The sequence below is a fragment of the Coregonus clupeaformis genome, unplaced genomic scaffold (assembly GCF_020615455.1).
Source record: "Coregonus clupeaformis isolate EN_2021a unplaced genomic scaffold, ASM2061545v1 scaf0269, whole genome shotgun sequence".
Lineage (NCBI taxonomy): Eukaryota > Metazoa > Chordata > Actinopteri > Salmoniformes > Salmonidae > Coregonus > Coregonus clupeaformis.
The window spans coordinates 300,001-322,500 of NW_025533724.1; the positions used below are offsets into that span (position 1 = coordinate 300,001).

Below are 22,500 nucleotides of genomic sequence, written 5' to 3' on the forward strand. Positions count from 1 at the left end.
TCTCTGTCTGTCTCTAACCCTAATATAACCACTTCTCTCTGTCTGTCTCTAACCCTAATATAACCACTTCTCTCTGTCTGTCTCTAACCCTAATATAACCACTTCTCTGTCTGTCTCTAACCCTAATATAACCACTTCTCTCTGTCTGTCTCTAACCCTAATATAACCACTTCTCTCTGTCTGTCTCTAACCCTAATATAACCACTTCTCTCTGTCTGTCTCTAACTCTAATATAACCACTTCTCTGTCTGTCTCTGACCCTAATATAACCACTTCTCTCTGTCTGTCTCTAACCCTAATATAACCACTTCTCTGTCTGTCTCTAACCCTAATATAACCACTTCTCTGTCTGTCTCTAACCCTAATATAACCACTTCTCTCTGTCTGTCTCTAACCCTAATATAACCACTTCTCTCTGTCTGTCTCTAACCCTAATATAACCACTTCTCTGTCTGTCTCTAACCCTAATATAACCACTTCTCTCTGTCTGTCTCTAACCCTAATATAACCAATTCTCTCTGTCTGTCTCTAACCCTAATATAACCACTTCTCTCTGTCTGTCTCTAACCCTAATATAACCACTTCTCTCTGTCTGTCTCTAACCCTAATATAACCACTTCTCTCTGTCTCTGACCCTAATATAACCACTACTCTCTGTCTGTCTCTAACCCTAATATAACCACTTCTCTGTCTGTCTCTAACCCTAATATAACCACTTCTCTCTGTCTGTCTCTAACCCTAATATAACCACTTCTCTCTGTCTGTCTCTAACCCTAATATAACCACTTCTCTCTGTCTGTCTCTAACCCTAATATAACCACTTCTCTCTGTCTGTCTCTAACCCTAATATAACCACTTCTCTCTGTCTGTCTCTAATCCTAATATAACCAATTCTCTCTGTCTGTCTCTAACCCTAATATAACCAATTCTCTCTGTCTGTCTCTAACCCTAATATAACCACTTCTCTGTCTGTCTCTAACCCTAATATAACCACTTCTCTCTGTCTGTCTCTAACCCTAATATAACCACTTCTCTGTCTGTCTCTAACCCTAATATAACCACTTCTCTCTGTCTGTCTCTAACCCTAATATAACCACTACTCTGTCTGTCTCTAACCCTAATATAACCACTTCTCTCTGTCTGTCTCTAACCCTAATATAACCACTTCTCTGTCTGTCTCTAACCCTAATATAACCACTTCTCTCTGTCTGTCTCTAACCCTAATATAACCACTTCTCTCTGTCTGTCTCTAACCCTAATATAACCACTTCTCTGTCTGTCTCTAACCCTAATATAACCACTTCTATGTCTGTCTCTAACCCTAATATAACCACTTCTCTGTCTGTCTCTAACCCTAATATAACCACTACTCTCTGTCTGTCTCTAACCCTAATATAACCACTTCTCTCTGTCTGTCTCTAACCCTAATATAACCACTTCTCTCTGTCTGTCTCTAACCCTAATATAACCACTTCTCTGTCTGTCTCTAACCCTAATATAACCACTTCTCTCTGTCTGTCTCTAACCCTAATATAACCACTTCTCTCTGTCTGTCTCTAACCCTAATATAACCACTTCTCTCTGTCTGTCTCTAACTCTAATATAACCACTTCTCTGTCTGTCTCTGACCCTAATATAACCACTTCTCTCTGTCTGTCTCTAACCCTAATATAACCACTTCTCTGTCTGTCTCTAACCCTAATATAACCACTTCTCTGTCTGTCTCTAACCCTAATATAACCACTTCTCTCTGTCTGTCTCTAACCCTAATATAACCACTTCTCTGTCTGTCTCTAACCCTAATATAACCACTTCTCTCTGTCTGTCTCTAACCCTAATATAACCAATTCTCTCTGTCTGTCTCTAACCCTAATATAACCACTTCTCTCTGTCTGTCTCTAACCCTAATATAACCACTTCTCTCTGTCTGTCTCTAACCCTAATATAACCACTTCTCTCTGTCTCTGACCCTAATATAACCACTACTCTCTGTCTGTCTCTAACCCTAATATAACCACTTCTCTGTCTGTCTCTAACCCTAATATAACCACTTCTCTCTGTCTGTCTCTAACCCTAATATAACCACTTCTCTCTGTCTGTCTCTAACCCTAATATAACCACTTCTCTCTGTCTGTCTCTAACCCTAATATAACCACTTCTCTCTGTCTGTCTCTAACCCTAATATAACCACTTCTCTCTGTCTGTCTCTAATCCTAATATAACCAATTCTCTCTGTCTGTCTCTAACCCTAATATAACCACTTCTCTGTCTGTCTCTAACCCTAATATAACCACTTCTCTCTGTCTGTCTCTAACCCTAATATAACCACTTCTCTGTCTGTCTCTAACCCTAATATAACCACTTCTCTGTCTGTCTCTAACCCTAATATAACCACTTCTCTCTGTCTGTCTCTAACCCTAATATATCCACTTCTCTCTGTCTGTCTCTAACCCTAATATAACCACTTCTCTGTCTGTCTCTAACCCTAATATAACCACTACTCTGTCTGTCTCTAACCCTAATATAACCACTTCTCTCTGTCTGTCTCTAACCCTAATATAACCACTTCTCTCTGTCTGTCTCTAACCCTAATATAACCACTTCTCTCTGTCTGTCTCTAACCCTAATATAACCACTTCTCTGTCTGTCTCTAACCCTAATATAACCACTTCTCTCTGTCTGTCTCTAACCCTAATATAACCACTTCTCTATGTCTGTCTCTAACCCTAATATAACCACTTCTCTGTCTGTCTCTAACCCTAATATAACCACTTCTCTGTCTGTCTCTAACCCTAATATAACCACTTCTCTGTCTGTCTCTAACCCTAATATAACCACTTCTCTCTGTCTGTCTCTAACCCTAATATAACCACTTCTCTCTGTCTGTCTCTAACCCTAATATAACCACTTCTCTGTCTGTCTCTAACCCTAATATAACCACTTCTCTCTGTCTGTCTCTAACCCTAATATAACCACTTCTCTCTGTCTGTCTCTAACCCTAATATAACCACTTCTCTCTGTCTGTCTCTAACTCTAATATAACCACTTCTCTGTCTGTCTCTGACCCTAATATAACCACTTCTCTCTGTCTGTCTCTAACCCTAATATAACCACTTCTCTGTCTGTCTCTAACCCTAATATAACCACTTCTCTGTCTGTCTCTAACCCTAATATAACCACTTCTCTCTGTCTGTCTCTAACCCTAATATAACCACTTCTCTCTGTCTGTCTCTAACCCTAATATAACCACTTCTCTGTCTGTCTCTAACCCTAATATAACCACTTCTCTCTGTCTGTCTCTAACCCTAATATAACCAATTCTCTCTGTCTGTCTCTAACCCTAATATAACCACTTCTCTCTGTCTGTCTCTAACCCTAATATAACCACTTCTCTCTGTCTGTCTCTAACCCTAATATAACCACTTCTCTCTGTCTCTGACCCTAATATAACCACTACTCTCTGTCTGTCTCTAACCCTAATATAACCACTTCTCTGTCTGTCTCTAACCCTAATATAACCACTTCTCTCTGTCTGTCTCTAACCCTAATATAACCACTTCTCTCTGTCTGTCTCTAACCCTAATATAACCACTTCTCTCTGTCTGTCTCTAACCCTAATATAACCACTTCTCTCTGTCTGTCTCTAACCCTAATATAACCACTTCTCTCTGTCTGTCTCTAATCCTAATATAACCAATTCTCTCTGTCTGTCTCTAACCCTAATATAACCAATTCTCTCTGTCTGTCTCTAACCCTAATATAACCACTTCTCTGTCTGTCTCTAACCCTAATATAACCACTTCTCTCTGTCTGTCTCTAACCCTAATATAACCACTTCTCTGTCTGTCTCTAACCCTAATATAACCACTTCTCTCTGTCTGTCTCTAACCCTAATATATCCACTTCTCTCTGTCTGTCTCTAACCCTAATATAACCACTTCTCTGTCTGTCTCTAACCCTAATATAACCACTTCTCTCTGTCTGTCTCTAACCCTAATATAACCACTACTCTGTCTGTCTCTAACCCTAATATAACCACTTCTCTCTGTCTGTCTCTAACCCTAATATAACCACTTCTCTCTGTCTGTCTCTAACCCTAATATAACCACTTCTCTCTGTCTGTCTCTAACCCTAATATAACCACTTCTCTGTCTGTCTCTAACCCTAATATAACCACTTCTCTCTGTCTGTCTCTAACCCTAATATAACCACTACTCTGTCTGTCTCTAACCCTAATATAACCACTTCTCTCTGTCTGTCTCTAACCCTAATATAACCACTTCTCTCTGTCTGTCTCTAACCCTAATATAACCACTTCTCTCTGTCTGTCTCTAACCCTAATATAACCACTTCTCTCTGTCTGTCTCTAACCCTAATATAACCACTTCACTTCTCTGTCTCTAACCCTAATATAACCACTTCTCTCTGTCTGTCTCTAACCCTAATATAACCACTACTCTGTCTGTCTCTAACCCTAATATAACCACTTCTCTCTGTCTGTCTCTAACCCTAATATAACCACTTCTCTCTGTCTGTCTCTAACCCTAATATAACCACTTCTCTCTGTCTGTCTCTAACCCTAATATAACCACTTCTCTGTCTGTCTCTAACCCTAATATAACCACTTCTCTCTGTCTGTCTCTAACCCTAATATAACCACTTCTCTATGTCTGTCTCTAACCCTAATATAACCACTTCTCTGTCTGTCTCTAACCCTAATATAACCACTTCTCTGTCTGTCTCTAACCCTAATATAACCACTTCTCTGTCTGTCTCTAACCCTAATATAACCACTTCTCTGTCTGTCTCTAACCCTAATATAACCACTTCTCTCTGTCTGTCTCTAACCCTAATATAACCACTACTCTGTCTGTCTCTAACCCTAAAATAACCACTTCTCTCTGTCTGTCTCTAACCCTAATATAACCACTTCTCTGTCTGTCTCTAACCCTAATATAACCACTTCTCTCTGTCTGTCTCTAACCCTAATATAACCACTTCTCTCTGTCTGTCTCTAACCCTAATATAACCACTTCTCTCTGTCTGTCTCTAACCCTAATATAACCACTTCTCTCTGTCTGTCTCTAACCCTAATATAACCACTTCTCTGTCTGTCTCTGACCCTAATATAACCACTTCTCTCTGTCTGTCTCTAACCCTAATATAACCACTTCTCTCTGTCTGTCTCTAACCCTAATATAACCACTTCTCTCTGTCTGTCTCTAACCCCTAATATAACCACTTCTCTCTGTCTGTCTCTAACCCTAATATAACCACTTCTCTCTGTCTGTCTCTAACCCTAATATAACCACTTCTCTCTGTCTGTCTCTGACCCTAATATAACCACTTCTCTCTGTCTGTCTCTAACCCTAATATAACCACTTCTCTCTGTCTGTCTCTAACCCTAATATAACCACTTCTCTCTGTCTGTCTCTAACCCTAATATAACCACTACTCTCTGTCTGTCTCTAACCCTAATATAACCACTTCTCTCTGTCTGTCTCTAACCCTAATATAACCACTTCTCTCTGTCTGTCTCTAACCCTAATATAACCACTACTCTGTCTGTCTCTAACCCTAATATAACCACTTCTCTGTGTCTCTAACCCTAATATAACCACTTCTCTCTGTCTGTCTCTAACCCTAATATAACCAATTCTCTCTGTCTGTCTCTAACCCTAATATAACCACTTCTCTCTGTCTGTCTCTAACCCTAATATAACCACTTCTCTCTGTCTGTCTCTAACCCTAATATAACCACTTCTCTCTGTCTCTGACCCTAATATAACCACTACTCTCTGTCTGTCTCTAACCCTAATATAACCACTTCTCTGTCTGTCTCTAACCCTAATATAACCACTTCTCTCTGTCTGTCTCTAACCCTAATATAACCACTTCTCTCTGTCTGTCTCTAACCCTAATATAACCACTTCTCTCTGTCTGTCTCTAACCCTAATATAACCACTTCTCTCTGTCTGTCTCTAACCCTAATATAACCACTTCTCTCTGTCTGTCTCTAATCCTAATATAACCAATTCTCTCTGTCTGTCTCTAACCCTAATATAACCAATTCTCTCTGTCTGTCTCTAACCCTAATATAACCACTTCTCTGTCTGTCTCTAACCCTAATATAACCACTTCTCTCTGTCTGTCTCTAACCCTAATATAACCACTTCTCTGTCTGTCTCTAACCCTAATATAACCACTTCTCTCTGTCTGTCTCTAACCCTAATATATCCACTTCTCTCTGTCTGTCTCTAACCCTAATATAACCACTTCTCTGTCTGTCTCTAACCCTAATATAACCACTTCTCTCTGTCTGTCTCTAACCCTAATATAACCACTACTCTGTCTGTCTCTAACCCTAATATAACCACTTCTCTCTGTCTGTCTCTAACCCTAATATAACCACTTCTCTCTGTCTGTCTCTAACCCCTAATATAACCACTTCTCTCTGTCTGTCTCTAACCCTAATATAACCACTTCTCTGTCTGTCTCTAACCCCTAATATAACCACTTCTCTCTGTCTGTCTCTAACCCTAATATAACCACTACTCTGTCTGTCTCTAACCCTAATATAACCACTTCTCTCTGTCTGTCTCTAACCCTAATATAACCACTTCTCTCTGTCTGTCTCTAACCCTAATATAACCACTTCTCTCTGTCTGTCTCTAACCCTAATATAACCACTTCTCTCTGTCTGTCTCTAACCCTAATATAACCACTTCTCTGTCTGTCTCTAACCCTAATATAACCACTTCTCTCTGTCTGTCTCTAACCCTAATATAACCACTACTCTGTCTGTCTCTAACCCTAATATAACCACTTCTCTCTGTCTGTCTCTAACCCTAATATAACCACTTCTCTCTGTCTGTCTCTAACCCTAATATAACCACTTCTCTCTGTCTGTCTCTAACCCTAATATAACCACTTCTCTGTCTGTCTCTAACCCTAATATAACCACTTCTCTCTGTCTGTCTCTAACCCTAATATAACCACTTCTCTATGTCTGTCTCTAACCCTAATATAACCACTTCTCTGTCTGTCTCTAACCCTAATATAACCACTTCTCTGTCTGTCTCTAACCCTAATATAACCACTTCTCTGTCTGTCTCTAACCCTAATATAACCACTTCTCTGTCTGTCTCTAACCCTAATATAACCACTTCTCTCTGTCTGTCTCTAACCCTAATATAACCACTACTCTGTCTGTCTCTAACCCTAATATAACCACTTCTCTCTGTCTGTCTCTAACCCTAATATAACCACTTCTCTGTCTGTCTCTAACCCTAATATAACCACTTCTCTCTGTCTGTCTCTAACCCTAATATAACCACTTCCTCTCTGTCTGTCTCTAACCCTAATATAACCACTTCTCTCTGTCTGTCTCTAACCCTAATATAACCACTTCTCTCTGTCTGTCTCTAACCCTAATATAACCACTTCTCTGTCTGTCTCTGACCCTAATATAACCACTTCTCTCTGTCTGTCTCTAACCCTAATATAACCACTTCTCTCTGTCTGTCTCTAACCCTAATATAACCACTTCTCTCTGTCTGTCTCTAACCCTAATATAACCACTTCTCTCTGTCTGTCTCTAACCCTAATATAACCACTTCTCTCTGTCTGTCTCTAACCCTAATATAACCACTTCTCTCTGTCTGTCTCTGACCCTAATATAACCACTTCTCTCTGTCTGTCTCTAACCCTAATATAACCACTTCTCTCTGTCTGTCTCTAACCCTAATATAACCACTTCTCTCTGTCTGTCTCTAACCCTAATATAACCACTACTCTCTGTCTGTCTCTAACCCTAATATAACCACTTCTCTCTGTCTGTCTCTAACCCTAATATAACCACTTCTCTCTGTCTGTCTCTAACCCTAATATAACCACTACTCTGTCTGTCTCTAACCCTAATATAACCACTTCTCTGTGTCTCTAACCCTAATATAACCACTTCTCTGTCTGTCTCTGACCCTAATATAACCACTTCTCTCTGTCTGTCTCTAACCCTAATATAACCACTTCTCTCTGTCTCTGACCCTAATATAACCACTACTCTCTGTCTGTCTCTAACCCTAATATAACCACTTCTCTCTGTCTGTCTCTAACCCTAATATAACCACTTCTCTGTCTGTCTCTAACCCTAATATAACCACTTCTCTCTGTCTGTCTCTAACCCTAATATAACCACTTCTCTGTCTGTCTCTAACCCTAATATAACCACTTCTCTCTGTCTGTCTCTAACCCTAATATAACCACTTCTCTCTGTCTGTCTCTAACCCTAATATAACCACTTCTCTCTGTCTGTCTCTAACCCTAATATAACCACTTCTCTCTGTCTGTCTCTAACCCTAATATAACCACTTCTCTGTCTGTCTCTAACCCTAATATAACCACTTCTCTGTCTGTCTCTGACCCTAATATAACCACTTCTCTCTGTCTGTCTCTAACCCTAATATAACCACTTCTCTCTGTCTCTGACCCTAATATAACCACTACTCTCTGTCTGTCTCTAACCCTAATATAACCACTTCTCTCTGTCTGTCTCTAACCCTAATATAACCACTTCTCTCTGTCTGTCTCTAACCCTAATATAACCACTTCTCTCTGTCTGTCTCTAACCCTAATATAACCACTTCTCTGTCTGTCTCTAACCCTAATGTAACCACTTCTCTCTGTCTGTCTCTAACCCTAATATAACCACTTCTCTCTGTCTGTCTCTAACCCTAATATAACCACTTCTCTCTGTCTGTCTCTAACCCTAATATAACCACTTCTCTCTGTCTGTCTCTAACCCTAATATAACCACTTCTCTCTGTCTGTCTCTAACCCTAATATAACCACTTCTCTCTGTCTGTCTCTAACCCTAATATAACCACTTCTCTGTCTGTCTCTAACCCTAATATAACCACTTCTCTGTCTGTCTCTAACCCTAATATAACCACTTCTCTGTCTGTCTCTAACCCTAATATAACCACTTCTCTGTCTGTATCCAGTTTAGAATGTGTTTAGAATGTTCACCATTTCATTCTAAACCTCAGTGACTTGTCCCCACCCAAGCATGATTAGCATACCGCCAATAGATCCACAGACGATGCGATCGCCATCGCACTGCCCACTGCCCTATCCCATCTGGACAAGAGGAATACCTATGTAAGAATGCTGTTCCTTGACTATAGCTCAGCCTTCAACACCATAGCTCCAAGCTCATCATTAAGCTCGGGGCCCTGGGTCTGAACCCCGCCCTGTGCAACTGGGTCCTGGACTTCCTGACGGGCCGCCCCCAGATGGTGAAGGTAGGAAACAACACCTCCACTACGCTGATCCTCAACACAGGGGCCCCACAAGGGTGCGTACTCAGCCCCCTCCTGTACTCCCTGTTCACCCATGACTGCGTGGCCTCTTTGAAAAGAGAGTTGGGTAAAGAGTTTTTTTTTTGTCTTATTTTGAGATAGGTTTGAATAAGCTAAGTAGCCAATAGGCCGAGGGTAGCATAATTTTTCTGATTCTCTGTAATAATTCTATGGGAATAATAATGCATTTTATTTTGTAAAGTGGTTTCTTGCATCAAACACCACAACAACATTCAGTCACCTCCTTCTCTGAGTGGACAGGTTAATGTCAAGCCCTGCATGTTTTTATCAAAAGTCTCATGGAATGTAGCCCTACATTGAACACCACACATTGGCTGCTACTGTAGGCTGAATGATATAACAGCTATTTCCATTATAAAATGTTATAGGATGCATTTTCTCTATTGTTTTTGATGGTAGGCCACACTGGTAGTCCAACATTATGATCAAATAGCCACAGTACCCTACATACTCCATATATAGTACACTACCCAGACGGAACCCTACATACTCCATATATAGTACACTACCCAGACGGAACCCTACATACTCCATATATAGTACACTACCCAGAGGGAACCCTACATACTCCATATATAGTACTACCCAGACGGAACCCTACATACTCCATATATAGTACTACCCAGACGGAACCCTACATACTCCATATATAGTACACTACCCAGACGGAACCCTACATACTCCATATATAGTACACTACCCAGAGGGAACCCTACATACTCCATATATAGTAACTACCCAGACGAAACCCTACATACTCCATATATAGTACACTACCCAGACGGAACCCTACATACTCCATATATAGTACACTACCCAGAGGGAACCCTACATACTCTATATGGAGTACACTACCCAGACGGAACCCTACATACTCCATATATAGTACACTACCCAGACGGAACCCTACATACTCCATATATAGTACACTACCCAGACGGAACCCTACATACTCCATATATAGTACACTACCCAGACGGAACCCTACATACTCCATATATAGTACACTACCCAGAGGGAACCCTACATACTCCATATATAGTACACTACCCAGAGGGAACCCTACATACTCTATATGGAGTACACTACCCAGAGGGAACCCTACATACTCTATATGGAGTACACTACCCAGACGGAACCCTACATACTCCATATATAGTACACTACCCAGACGGAACCCTACATACTCCAATATAGTACACTACCCAGACGGAACCCTACATACTCCATATATAGTACACTACCCAGACGGAACCCTACATACTCCATATATAGTACACTACCCAGACGGAACCCTACATACTCCATATATAGTACACTACCCAGACGGAACCCTACATACTCCGTATATAGTACACTACCCAGAGGGAACCCTACATACTCCATATATAGTACACTACCCAGACAGAACCCTACATACTCCATATATAGTACACTACCCAGAGGGAACCCTACATACTCCATATATAGTACACTACCCAGAGGGAACCCTACATACTCAATATATAGTACACTACCCAGACGGAACCCTACATACTCCATATATAGTACACTACCCAGACGGAACCCTACGTACTCCATATATAGTACACTACCCAGACGGAACCCTACGTACTCCATATAGAGTACACTACCCAGACGGAACCCTACATACTCCATATATAGTACACTACCCAGACGGAACCCTACATACTCCATATATAGTACACTACCCAGACGGAACCCTACATACTCCATATATAGTACACTACCCAGACGGAACCCTACATACTCCATATAGTACTACCCAGACGGAACCCTACATACTCCATATATAGTACACTACCCAGACGGAACCCTACATACTCCATATATAGTACACTACCCAGAGGGAACCCTACATACTCCATATATAGTACACTACCCAGACGGAACCCTACATACTCCATATATAGTACTACCCAGACGGAACCCTACATACTCCATATATAGTACACTACCCAGACGTAACCCTACATACTCCATATATAGTACACTACCCAGAGGGAACCCTACATACTCCATATATAGTACACTACCCAGACGGAACCCTACATACTCCATATATAGTACACTACCCAGACGGAACCCTACATACTCCATAAATAGTACTACCCAGAGGGAACCCTACATACTCCATATATAGTACACTACCCAGAGGGAACCCTACATACTCCATATATAGTACACTACCCAGAGGGAACCCTACATACTCCATATATAGTACACTACCCAGACGGAACCCTACATACTCCATATATAGTACACTACCCAGAGGGAACCCTACATACTCCATATATAGTACACTACCCAGACGGAACCCTACATACTCCATATATAGTACACTACCCAGACGGAACCCTACATACTCCATATATAGTACACTACCCAGACGGAACCCTACATACTCCATATATAGTACACTACCCAGACGGAACCCTACATACTCCAAATATAGTACACTACCCAGACGGAACCCTACATACTCCATATACAGTACACTACCCAGACGGAACCCTACATACTCCATATATAGTAACTACCCAGAGGGAACCCTACATACTCCATATATAGTACACTACCCAGATGGAACCCTACATACTCCATATATAGTACACTACCCAGAGGGAACCCTACATACTCCATATATAGTACACTACCCAGAGGGAACCCTACATACTCCATATATAGTACACTACCCAGACGGAACCCTACATACTCCATATATAGTACACTACCCAGACGGAACCCTACATACTCCATATATAGTACTACCCAGACGGAACCCACATACTCCATATATAGTACACTACCTAGACGGAACCCTACATACTCTATATATAGCACACTACCCAGACGGAACCCTACATACTCCATATATAGTACACTACCCAGACGGAACCCTACATACTCCATATATAGTAAACTACCCAGACGGAACCCTACATACTCCATATATAGTACACTACCCAGACGGAACCCTACATACTCCATATATAGTACACTACCCAGAGGGAACCCTACATACTCCATATATAGTACTACCCAGAGGGAACCCTACATACTCCATATATAGTACACTACCCAGACGGAACCCTACATACTCCATATATAGTAAACTACCCAGACGGAACCCTACATACTCCATATATAGTACACTACCCAGACGGAACCCTACATACTCCATATATAGTACACTACCCAGAGGGAACCCTACATACTCCATATATAGTACACTACCCAGACGGAACCCTACATACTCCATATATAGTACTACCCAGACGGAACCCTACATACTCCATATATAGTACACTACCCAGACGGAACCCTACATACTCCATATATAGTACACTACCCAGAGGGAACCCTACATACTCCATATATAGTACACTACCCAGACGGAACCCTACATACTCCATATATAGTACACTACCCAGACGGAACCCTACATACTCCATATATAGTACACTACCCAGACGGAACCCTACATACTCCATATATAGTACACTACCCAGACGGAACCCTACATACTCCATATATAGTACACTACCCAGAGGGAACCCTACATACTCCATATATAGTACACTACCCAGAGGGAACCCTACATACTCCATATATAGTACACTACCCAGAGGGAACCCTACATACTCTATATGGAGTACACTACCCAGAGGGAACCCTACATACTCTATATGGAGTACACTACCCAGACGGAACCCTACATACTCCATATATAGTACACTACCCAGACGGAACCCTACATACTCCATATATAGTACACTACCCAGACGGAACCCTACATACTCCATATATAGTACACTACCCAGACGGAACCCTACATACTCCATATATAGTACACTACCCAGACGGAACCCTACATACTCCATATATAGTACACTACCCAGACGGAACCCTACATACTCCATATATAGTACACTACCCAGAGGGAACCCTACATACTCCATATATAGTACACTACCCAGACAGAACCCTACATACTCCATATATAGTACACTACCCAGAGGGAACCCTACATACTCCATATATAGTACACTACCCAGAGGGAACCCTACATACTCAATATATAGTACACTACCCAGACGGAACCCTACATACTCCATATAGTACACTACCCAGACGGAACCCTACATACTCCTATATAGTACACTACCCAGACGGAACCCTACGTACTCCATATATAGTACACTACCCAGAGGGAACCCTACATACTCCATATATAGTACACTACCCAGACGGAACCCTACATACTCCATATATAGTACTACCCAGACGGAACCCTACGTACTCCATATAGAGTACACTACCCAGACGGAACCCTACATACTCCATATATAGTACACTACCCAGACGGAACCCTACATACTCCATATATAGTACACTACCCAGACGGAACCCTACATACTCCATATATAGTACACTACCCAGACGGAACCCTACATACTCCATATATAGTACTACCCAGAGGGAACCCTACATACTCCATATATAGTACTACCCAGAGGGAACCCTACATACTCCATATATAGTACACTACCCAGACGGAACCCTACATACTCCATATATAGTACACTACCCAGACGGAACCCTACATACTCCATATGTAGTACTACCCAGACGGAACCCTACATACTCCATATATAGTACACTACCCAGACGGAACCCTACATACTCCATATATAGTACACTACCCAGAGGGAACCCTACATACTCCATATATAGTACACTACCCAGACGGAACCCTACATACTCCATATAGTACTACCCAGACGGAACCCTACATACTCCATATATAGTACACTACCCAGACGTAACCCTACATACTCCATATATAGTACACTACCCAGAGGGAACCCTACATACTCCATATATAGTACACTACCCAGACGGAACCCTACATACTCCATATATAGTACACTACCCAGACGGAACCCTACATACTCCATATATAGTACTACCCAGAGGGAACCCTACATACTCCATATATAGTACACTACCCAGAGGGAACCCTACATACTCCATATATAGTACACTACCCAGAGGGAACCCTACATACTCCATATATAGTACACTACCCAGACGGAACCCTACATACTCCATATATAGTACACTACCCAGACGGAACCCTACATACTCCATATATAGAACACTACCCAGACGGAACCCTACATACTCCATATATAGTACACTACCCAGAGGGAACCCTACATACTCCATATATAGTACACTACCCAGAGGGAACCCAACATACTACATATATAGTACACTACCCAGAGGGAACCCTACATACTCCATATATAGTACACTACCCAGACGGAACCCTACATACTCCACACCCAGACGGAACCCTACATACTCCATATATAGTACACTACCCAGACGGAACCCTACATACTCCATATATAGTACACTACCCAGACGGAACCCTACATACTCCATATATAGTACACTACCCAGACGGAACCCTACATACTCCATATATAGTACACTACCAAGACGGAACCCTACATACTCCATATATAGTACACTACCCAGACGGAACCCTACATACTCCATATATAGTACACTACCCAGACGGAACCCTACATACTCCATATACAGTACACTACCCAGACGGAACCCTACATACTCCATATAGTAACTACCCAGAGGGAACCCTACATACTCCATATATAGTACACTACCCAGATGGAACCCTACATACTCCATATATAGTACACTACCCAGACGGAACCCTACATACTCCATATATAGTACTACCCAGAGGGAACCCTACATACTCCATATATAGTACACTACCCAGACGGAACCCTACATACTCCATATATAGCACACTACCCAGACGGAACCCTACATACTCCATATATAGTACACTACCCAGAGGGAACCCTACATACTCCAATATAGTACTACCCAGAGGGAACCCTACATACTCCAATATAGTACACTACCCAGACGGAACCCTACATACTCCATATATAGTACTACCCAGACGGAACCCTACATACTCCATATATAGTACACTACCCAGACGGAACCCTACGTACTCCTATATAGTACACTACCCAGACGGAACCCTACATACTCCATATATAGTACACTACCCAGACGGAACCCTACATACTCCATATATAGTACACTACCCAGACGGAACCCTACATACTCCATATATAGTACACTACCCAGAGGGAACCCTACATACTCCATATATAGTACTACCCAGACGGAACCCTACATACTCCATATATAGTACACTACCCAGACGGAACCCTACATACTCCATATATAGTACACTACCCAGACACAACCCTACATACTCCATATATAGTACTACCCAGACGGAACCCTACATACTCCATATATAGTACACTACCCAGACGGAACCCTACATACTCCATATATAGTACACTACCCAGACGGAACCGTACATACTCCATATATAGTACACTACCCAGAGGGAACCCTACATACTCCATATAGTACACTACCCAGACGGAACCCTACATACTCCATATATAGTACACTACCCAGACGGAACCCTACATACTCCATATATAGTACTACCCAGAGGGAACCCTACATACTCCATATATAGTACACTACCCAGAGGGAACCCTACATACTCCATATATAGTACACTACCCAGAGGGAACCCTACATACTCCATATATAGTACACTACCCAGACGGAACCCTACATACTCCATATATAGTACACTACCCAGACGGAACCCTACGTACTCCATATATAGTACACTACCCAGACGGAACCCTACATACTCCATATATAGTACACTAACCAGAGGGAACCCTACATACTCCATATATAGTACACTACCCAGAGGGAACCCTACATACTCTATATGGAGTACACTACCCAGACGGAACCCTACATACTCCATATATAGTACTACCCAGACGGAACCCTACGTACTCCATATATAGTACACTACCCAGACGGAACCCTACATACTCCATATATAGTACACTACCCAGACGGAACCCTACATACTCCATATATAGTACACTACCCAGACGGAACCCTACATACTCCATATATAGTACACTACCCAGACGGAACCCTACATACTCCATATATAGTACTACCCAGAGGGAACCCTACATACTCCATATATAGTACTACCCAGAGGGAACCCTACATACTCCATATATAGTACACTACCCAGACGGAACCCTACATACTCCATATATAGTACACTACCCAGACGGAACCCTACATACTCCATATATAGTACTACCCAGACGGAACCCTACATACTCCATATAGGACACTACCCAGACGGAACCCTACATACTCCATATATAGTACACTACCCAGACGGAACCCTACATACTCCAATATAGTACACTACCCAGAGGGAACCCTACATACTCCATATATAGTACACTACCCAGACGGAACCCTACATACTCCATATATAGTACTACCCAGACGGAACCCTACGTACTCCATATAGTACACTACCCAGACGGAACCCTACATACTCCATATAGTACACTACCCAGACGGAACCCTACATACTCCATATATAGTACACTACCCAGACGGAACCCTACATACTCCATATATAGTACACTACCCAGACGGAACCCTACATACTCCATATACAGTACTACCCAGAGGGAACCCTACATACTCCATATATAGTACACTACCCAGAGGGAACCCTACATACTCCATATATAGTACACTACCCAGAGGGAACCCTACATACTCCATATATAGTACACTACCCAGACGGAACCCTACATACTCCATATATAGTACACTACCCAGACGGAACCCTACATACTCCATATATAGTACACTACCCAGAGGGAACCCTACATACTCCATATATAGTACACTACCCAGAGGGAACCCTACATACTCCATATATAGTACACTACCCAGAGGGAACCCTACATACTCCATATATAGTACACTACCCAGAGGGAAGCCTACATACTCCATATATAGTACACTACCCAGACGGAACCCTACATACTCCATATATAGTACACTACCCAGACGGAACCCTACATACTCCATATATAGTACACTACCCAGACGGAACCCTACATACTCCATATATAGTACTACCCAGACGGAACCCTACATACTCCATATATAGTACACTACCCAGACGGAACCCTACATACTCCATATATAGTACACTACCCAGACGGAACCCTACATACTCCATATATAGTAACTACCCAGAGGGAACCCTACATACTCCATATATAGTACACTACCCAGATGGAACCCTACATACTCCATATATAGTACACTACCCAGACGGAACCCTACATACTCCATATATAGTACTACCCAGAGGGAACCCTACATACTCCATATATAGTACACTACCCAGACGGAACCCTACATACTCAATATATAGTACACTACCCAGAGGGAACCCTACATACTCCATATATAGTACTACCCAGACGGAACCCTACATACTCCATATATAGTACACTACCTAGACGGAACCCTACATATTATATATATAGCACACTACCCAGACGGAACCCTACATACTCCATATATAGTACACTACCCAGAGTGAACCCTACATACTCCATATATAGTACTACCCAGAGGGAACCCTACATACTCCATATATAGTACACTACCCAGACGGAACCCTACATACTTCATATATAGTACTACCCAGACGGAACCCTACATACTCCATATATAGTACACTACCCAGACGGAACCCTACGTACTCCATATATAGTACACTACCCAGACGGAACCTTACATACTCCATATATAGTACACTACCCAGACGGAACCCTACATACTCCATATATAGTACACTACCCAGACAAAACCCTACATACTCCATATATAGTACACTACCCAGAGGGAACCCTACATACTCCATATATAGTACTACCCAGACGGAACCCTACATACTCCATATATAGTACACTACCCAGACGGAACCCTACATACTCCATATATAGTACACTACCCAGACGGAACCCTACATACTCCATATACAGTACACTACCCAGACACAACCCTACATACTCCATATATAGTACACTACCCAGACGGAACCCTACATACTCCATATATAGTACACTACCCAGACGGAACCCTACATACTCCATATATAGTACACTACCCAGACGGAACCCTACATACTCCATATATAGTACACTACCCAGACGGAACCCTACATACTCCACATATAGTACTACCCAGACGGAACCCTACATACTCCATATAGTACACTACCCAGACGGAACCCTACATACTCCATATATAGTACACTACCCAGAGGGAACCCTACATACTCCATATAGTACACTACCCAGAGGGAACCCTACATACTCCATATATAGTACACTACCCAGAGGGAACCCTACATATTCCATATATTGTACACTACCCAGAGGGAACCCTACATACTCCATATATAGTACACTACCCAGAGGGAACCCTACATACTCCATATATAGTACACTACCCAGACGGAACCCTACATACTCCATATATAGTACTACCCAGACGGAACCCTACATACTCCATATATAGTACACTACCCAGACGGAACCCTACATACTCCATATATAGTACACTACCCAGACGGAACCCTACATACTCCATATACAGTACACTACCCAGACGGAACCCTACATACCCCATATATAGTACACTACCCAGACGGAACCCTACATACTCCATATATAGTACACTACCCAGACGGAACCCTACATACTCCATATATAGTACACTACCCAGACGGAACCCTACATACTCCATATATAGTACACTACCCAGACGGAACCCCTACATACTTCATATAGTACTACCCAGACGGAACCCTACATACTCCATATATAGTACACTACCCAGACGGAACCCTACATACTCCATATATAGTACACTACCCAGACGGAACCCTACGTACTCCATATATAGTACACTACCCAGACGGAACCCTACATACTCCATATATAGTACACTACCCAGAGGGAACCCTACATACTCCATATATAGTACACTACCCAGACGGAACCCTACATACTCCATATATAGTACACTACCCAGACGGAACCCTACATACTCCATATATAGTACACTACCCAGACGGAACCCTACATACTCCATATATAGTACACTACCCAGACGGAACCCTACATACTCCATATATAGTACACTACCCAGACGGAACCCTACATACTCCATATATAGTACACTACCCAGAGGGAACCCTACATACTCCATATATAGTACACTACCCAGACGGAACCCTACATACTCCATATATAGTACACTACCCAGACGGAACCCTACATACTCCATATATAGTACACTACCCAGACGGAACCCTACATACTCCATATATAGTACTACCCAGACGGAACCCTACATACTCCATATATAGTACACTACCCAGACGGAACCCTACATACTCCATATATAGTACACTACCCAGAGGGAACCCTACATACTCCATATATAGTACACTACCCAGACGGAACCCTACATACTCCATATATAGTACTACCCAGACGGAACCCTACATACTCCATATATAGTACACTACCCAGACGGAACCCTACATACTCCATATATAGTACACTACCCAGAGGGAACCCTACATACTCCATATATAGTACACTACCCAGACGGAACCCTACATACTCCATATATAGTACACTACCCAGACGGAACCCTACATACTCCATATACAGTACAACCCAGAGGGAACCCTACATACTCCATATATAGTACACTACCCAGAGGGAACCCTACATACTCCATATATAGTACACTACCCAGAGGGAACCCTACATACTCCATATATAGTACACTACCCAGACGGAACCCTACATACTCCATATATAGTACACTACCCAGACGGAACCCTACATACTCCATATATAGTACACTACCCAGACGGAACCCTACATACTCCATATATAGTACACTACCCAGAGGGAACTCTACATACTCCATATATAGTACACTACCCAGACGGAACCCTACATACTCCATATATAGTACACTACCCAGACGGAACCCTACATACTCCATATATAGTACACTACCCAGACGGAACCCTACATACTCCATATATAGTACACTACCCAGAGGGAACCCTACATACTCCATATATAGTACACTACCCAGACGGAACCCTACATACTCCATATATAGTACACTACCCAGACGGAACCCTACATACTCCATATATAGTACACTACCCAGAGGGAACCCTACATACTCCATATATAGTACACTACCCAGAGGGAACCCTACATACTCCATATATAGTACACTACCCAGACGGAACCCTACATACTCCATATATAGTACACTACCCAGACGGAACCCTACATACTCCATATATAGTACACTACCCAGAGGGAACCCTACATACTCCATATATAGTACACTACCCAGAGGGAACCCTACATACTCCATATATAGTACTACCCAGACGGAACCCTACGTACTCCATATATAGTACACTACCCAGACGGAACCCTACATACTCCATATATAGTACACTACCCAGACGGAACCCTACATACTCCATATATAGTACTACCCAGACGGAACCCTACGTACTCCATATATAGTACACTACCCAGACGGAACCCTACATACTCCATATATAGTACACTACCCAGACGGAACCCTACATACTCCATATATAGTACTACCCAGAGGGAACCCTACATACTCCATATATAGTACACTACCCAGTTTGGCCCATGTTCTGATGCTGTGCTGTGATTGGTTACCTTGGTGGGTCCGTTGCCATGGATTATAACAGGAAGTGTGTCATAGGCCACGTTCCTCGCACGGACACGAGCCTTCTCAAACTTCAGCACCACCTCCTCTGTGTGTAGGTGTGTGAGTGGGTAGGTGTGTGTGTTTAGGTGGGTTGGTGTGTGTTTAGGTATGTGTGTGTGTGTGTAGGTGTGAGTGTGTAGGTGTGTGTGTGTGTGTGTGTGTTAGAGTGTGTAGGTGTGTGTAGGGAGAGAATAACATGTAGGTTAGTTATACACACTTCAGACAACACAGAGAAGATGGAGGCAGAATTGGGGTTCTAAGCAGTCGGAGTACTAAGTGTGTATGTATGTATGTGTGTGTGTATGTATATATATATATATATATGTGTGTGTGTGTGTGTGTGTGTCTCACCGATGGCTCCGTTGAGGTTCTGGAAGATTCTAGAGCGATGGTCCAGAGTCATGTTGTACTTGGTCTGAAAAACAACATTACAATGTTACTACAACGTTACCACAACATTATTACAAGTTTACTACAACATTACAACAAAGTTAGCAACATTAGTCTACTATACCCCACCAAAGAATAGGTTAGAGGTCAGGGCTTAGAGGGTAAAGGTTAGAGGGTAAAGGTTAGAGGTCAGGGCTTAGAGCTCAGGGGTTTGAGGGTAAAGGTTTGAGGGTAAAGGTTAGAGGGTAAAGGTTAGAGGGTAAAGGTTAGAGGTCAGGGCTTAGAGCTCAGGGGTTAGAGGGTAAAGGTTAGAGGTCAGGGGTTAGAGGGTAAAGGTTAGAGGGTAAAGGTTAGAGCTCAGGGGTTTGAGGGTAAAGGTTAGAGGTCAGGGCTTAGAGCTCAGGGGTTTGAGGGTAAAGGTCAGAGGGTAAAGGTTAGAGGTCAGGGGTTAGAGGGTAAGGGTTAGAGGGTAAGGGTTAGAGGGTAAAGGTTAGAGGGTAAAGGTTAGAGGGTAAAGGTTAGAGGGTAAAGGTTAGAGGGTAAGGGTTAGAGGGTAAAGGGTTAGAGGGTAAAGGTTAGAGGGTAAAGGTTAGAGGGTAAAGGTTAGAGGGTAAAGGTTAGAGGGTAAAGGTTAGAGGGTAAAGGTTAGAGGGTAAGGGTTAGAGGGTAAAGGTTAGAGGGTAAAGGTTTGAGGGTAAAGGTTAGAGGTCAGGGGTTAGAGGGTAAAGGTTAGAGGGTAAAGGTTAGAGGGTAAAGGTTAGAGGGTAAGGGTTAGAGGGTAAAGGTTAGAGGGTAAAGGTTAGAGGGTAAAGGTTAGAGGGTAAAGGTTAGAGGTCAGGGGTTAGAGGGTAAAGGTTAGAGGGTA

The 22,500-nt window shown here is 42.3% G+C and overlaps 1 protein-coding gene across 1 annotated transcript in view; it reads right to left on the reverse strand.

Annotated features, from left to right (window-relative positions):
• The window catches only part of plod3 (procollagen-lysine, 2-oxoglutarate 5-dioxygenase 3), a 102,055-nt gene that overhangs the window by 55,555 nt on the left and 24,000 nt on the right, over positions 1-22,500 (reverse strand). Inside the window, exons 6-7 of the mRNA XM_045214496.1 lie at positions 21,597-21,660; positions 21,194-21,291 (exon numbers count right to left, since the gene is read on the reverse strand). Of these exons, the coding sequence (XP_045070431.1) occupies positions 21,194-21,291; positions 21,597-21,660 (162 nt within the window). The remainder of the gene's footprint in view (positions 1-21,193; positions 21,292-21,596; positions 21,661-22,500) is intronic.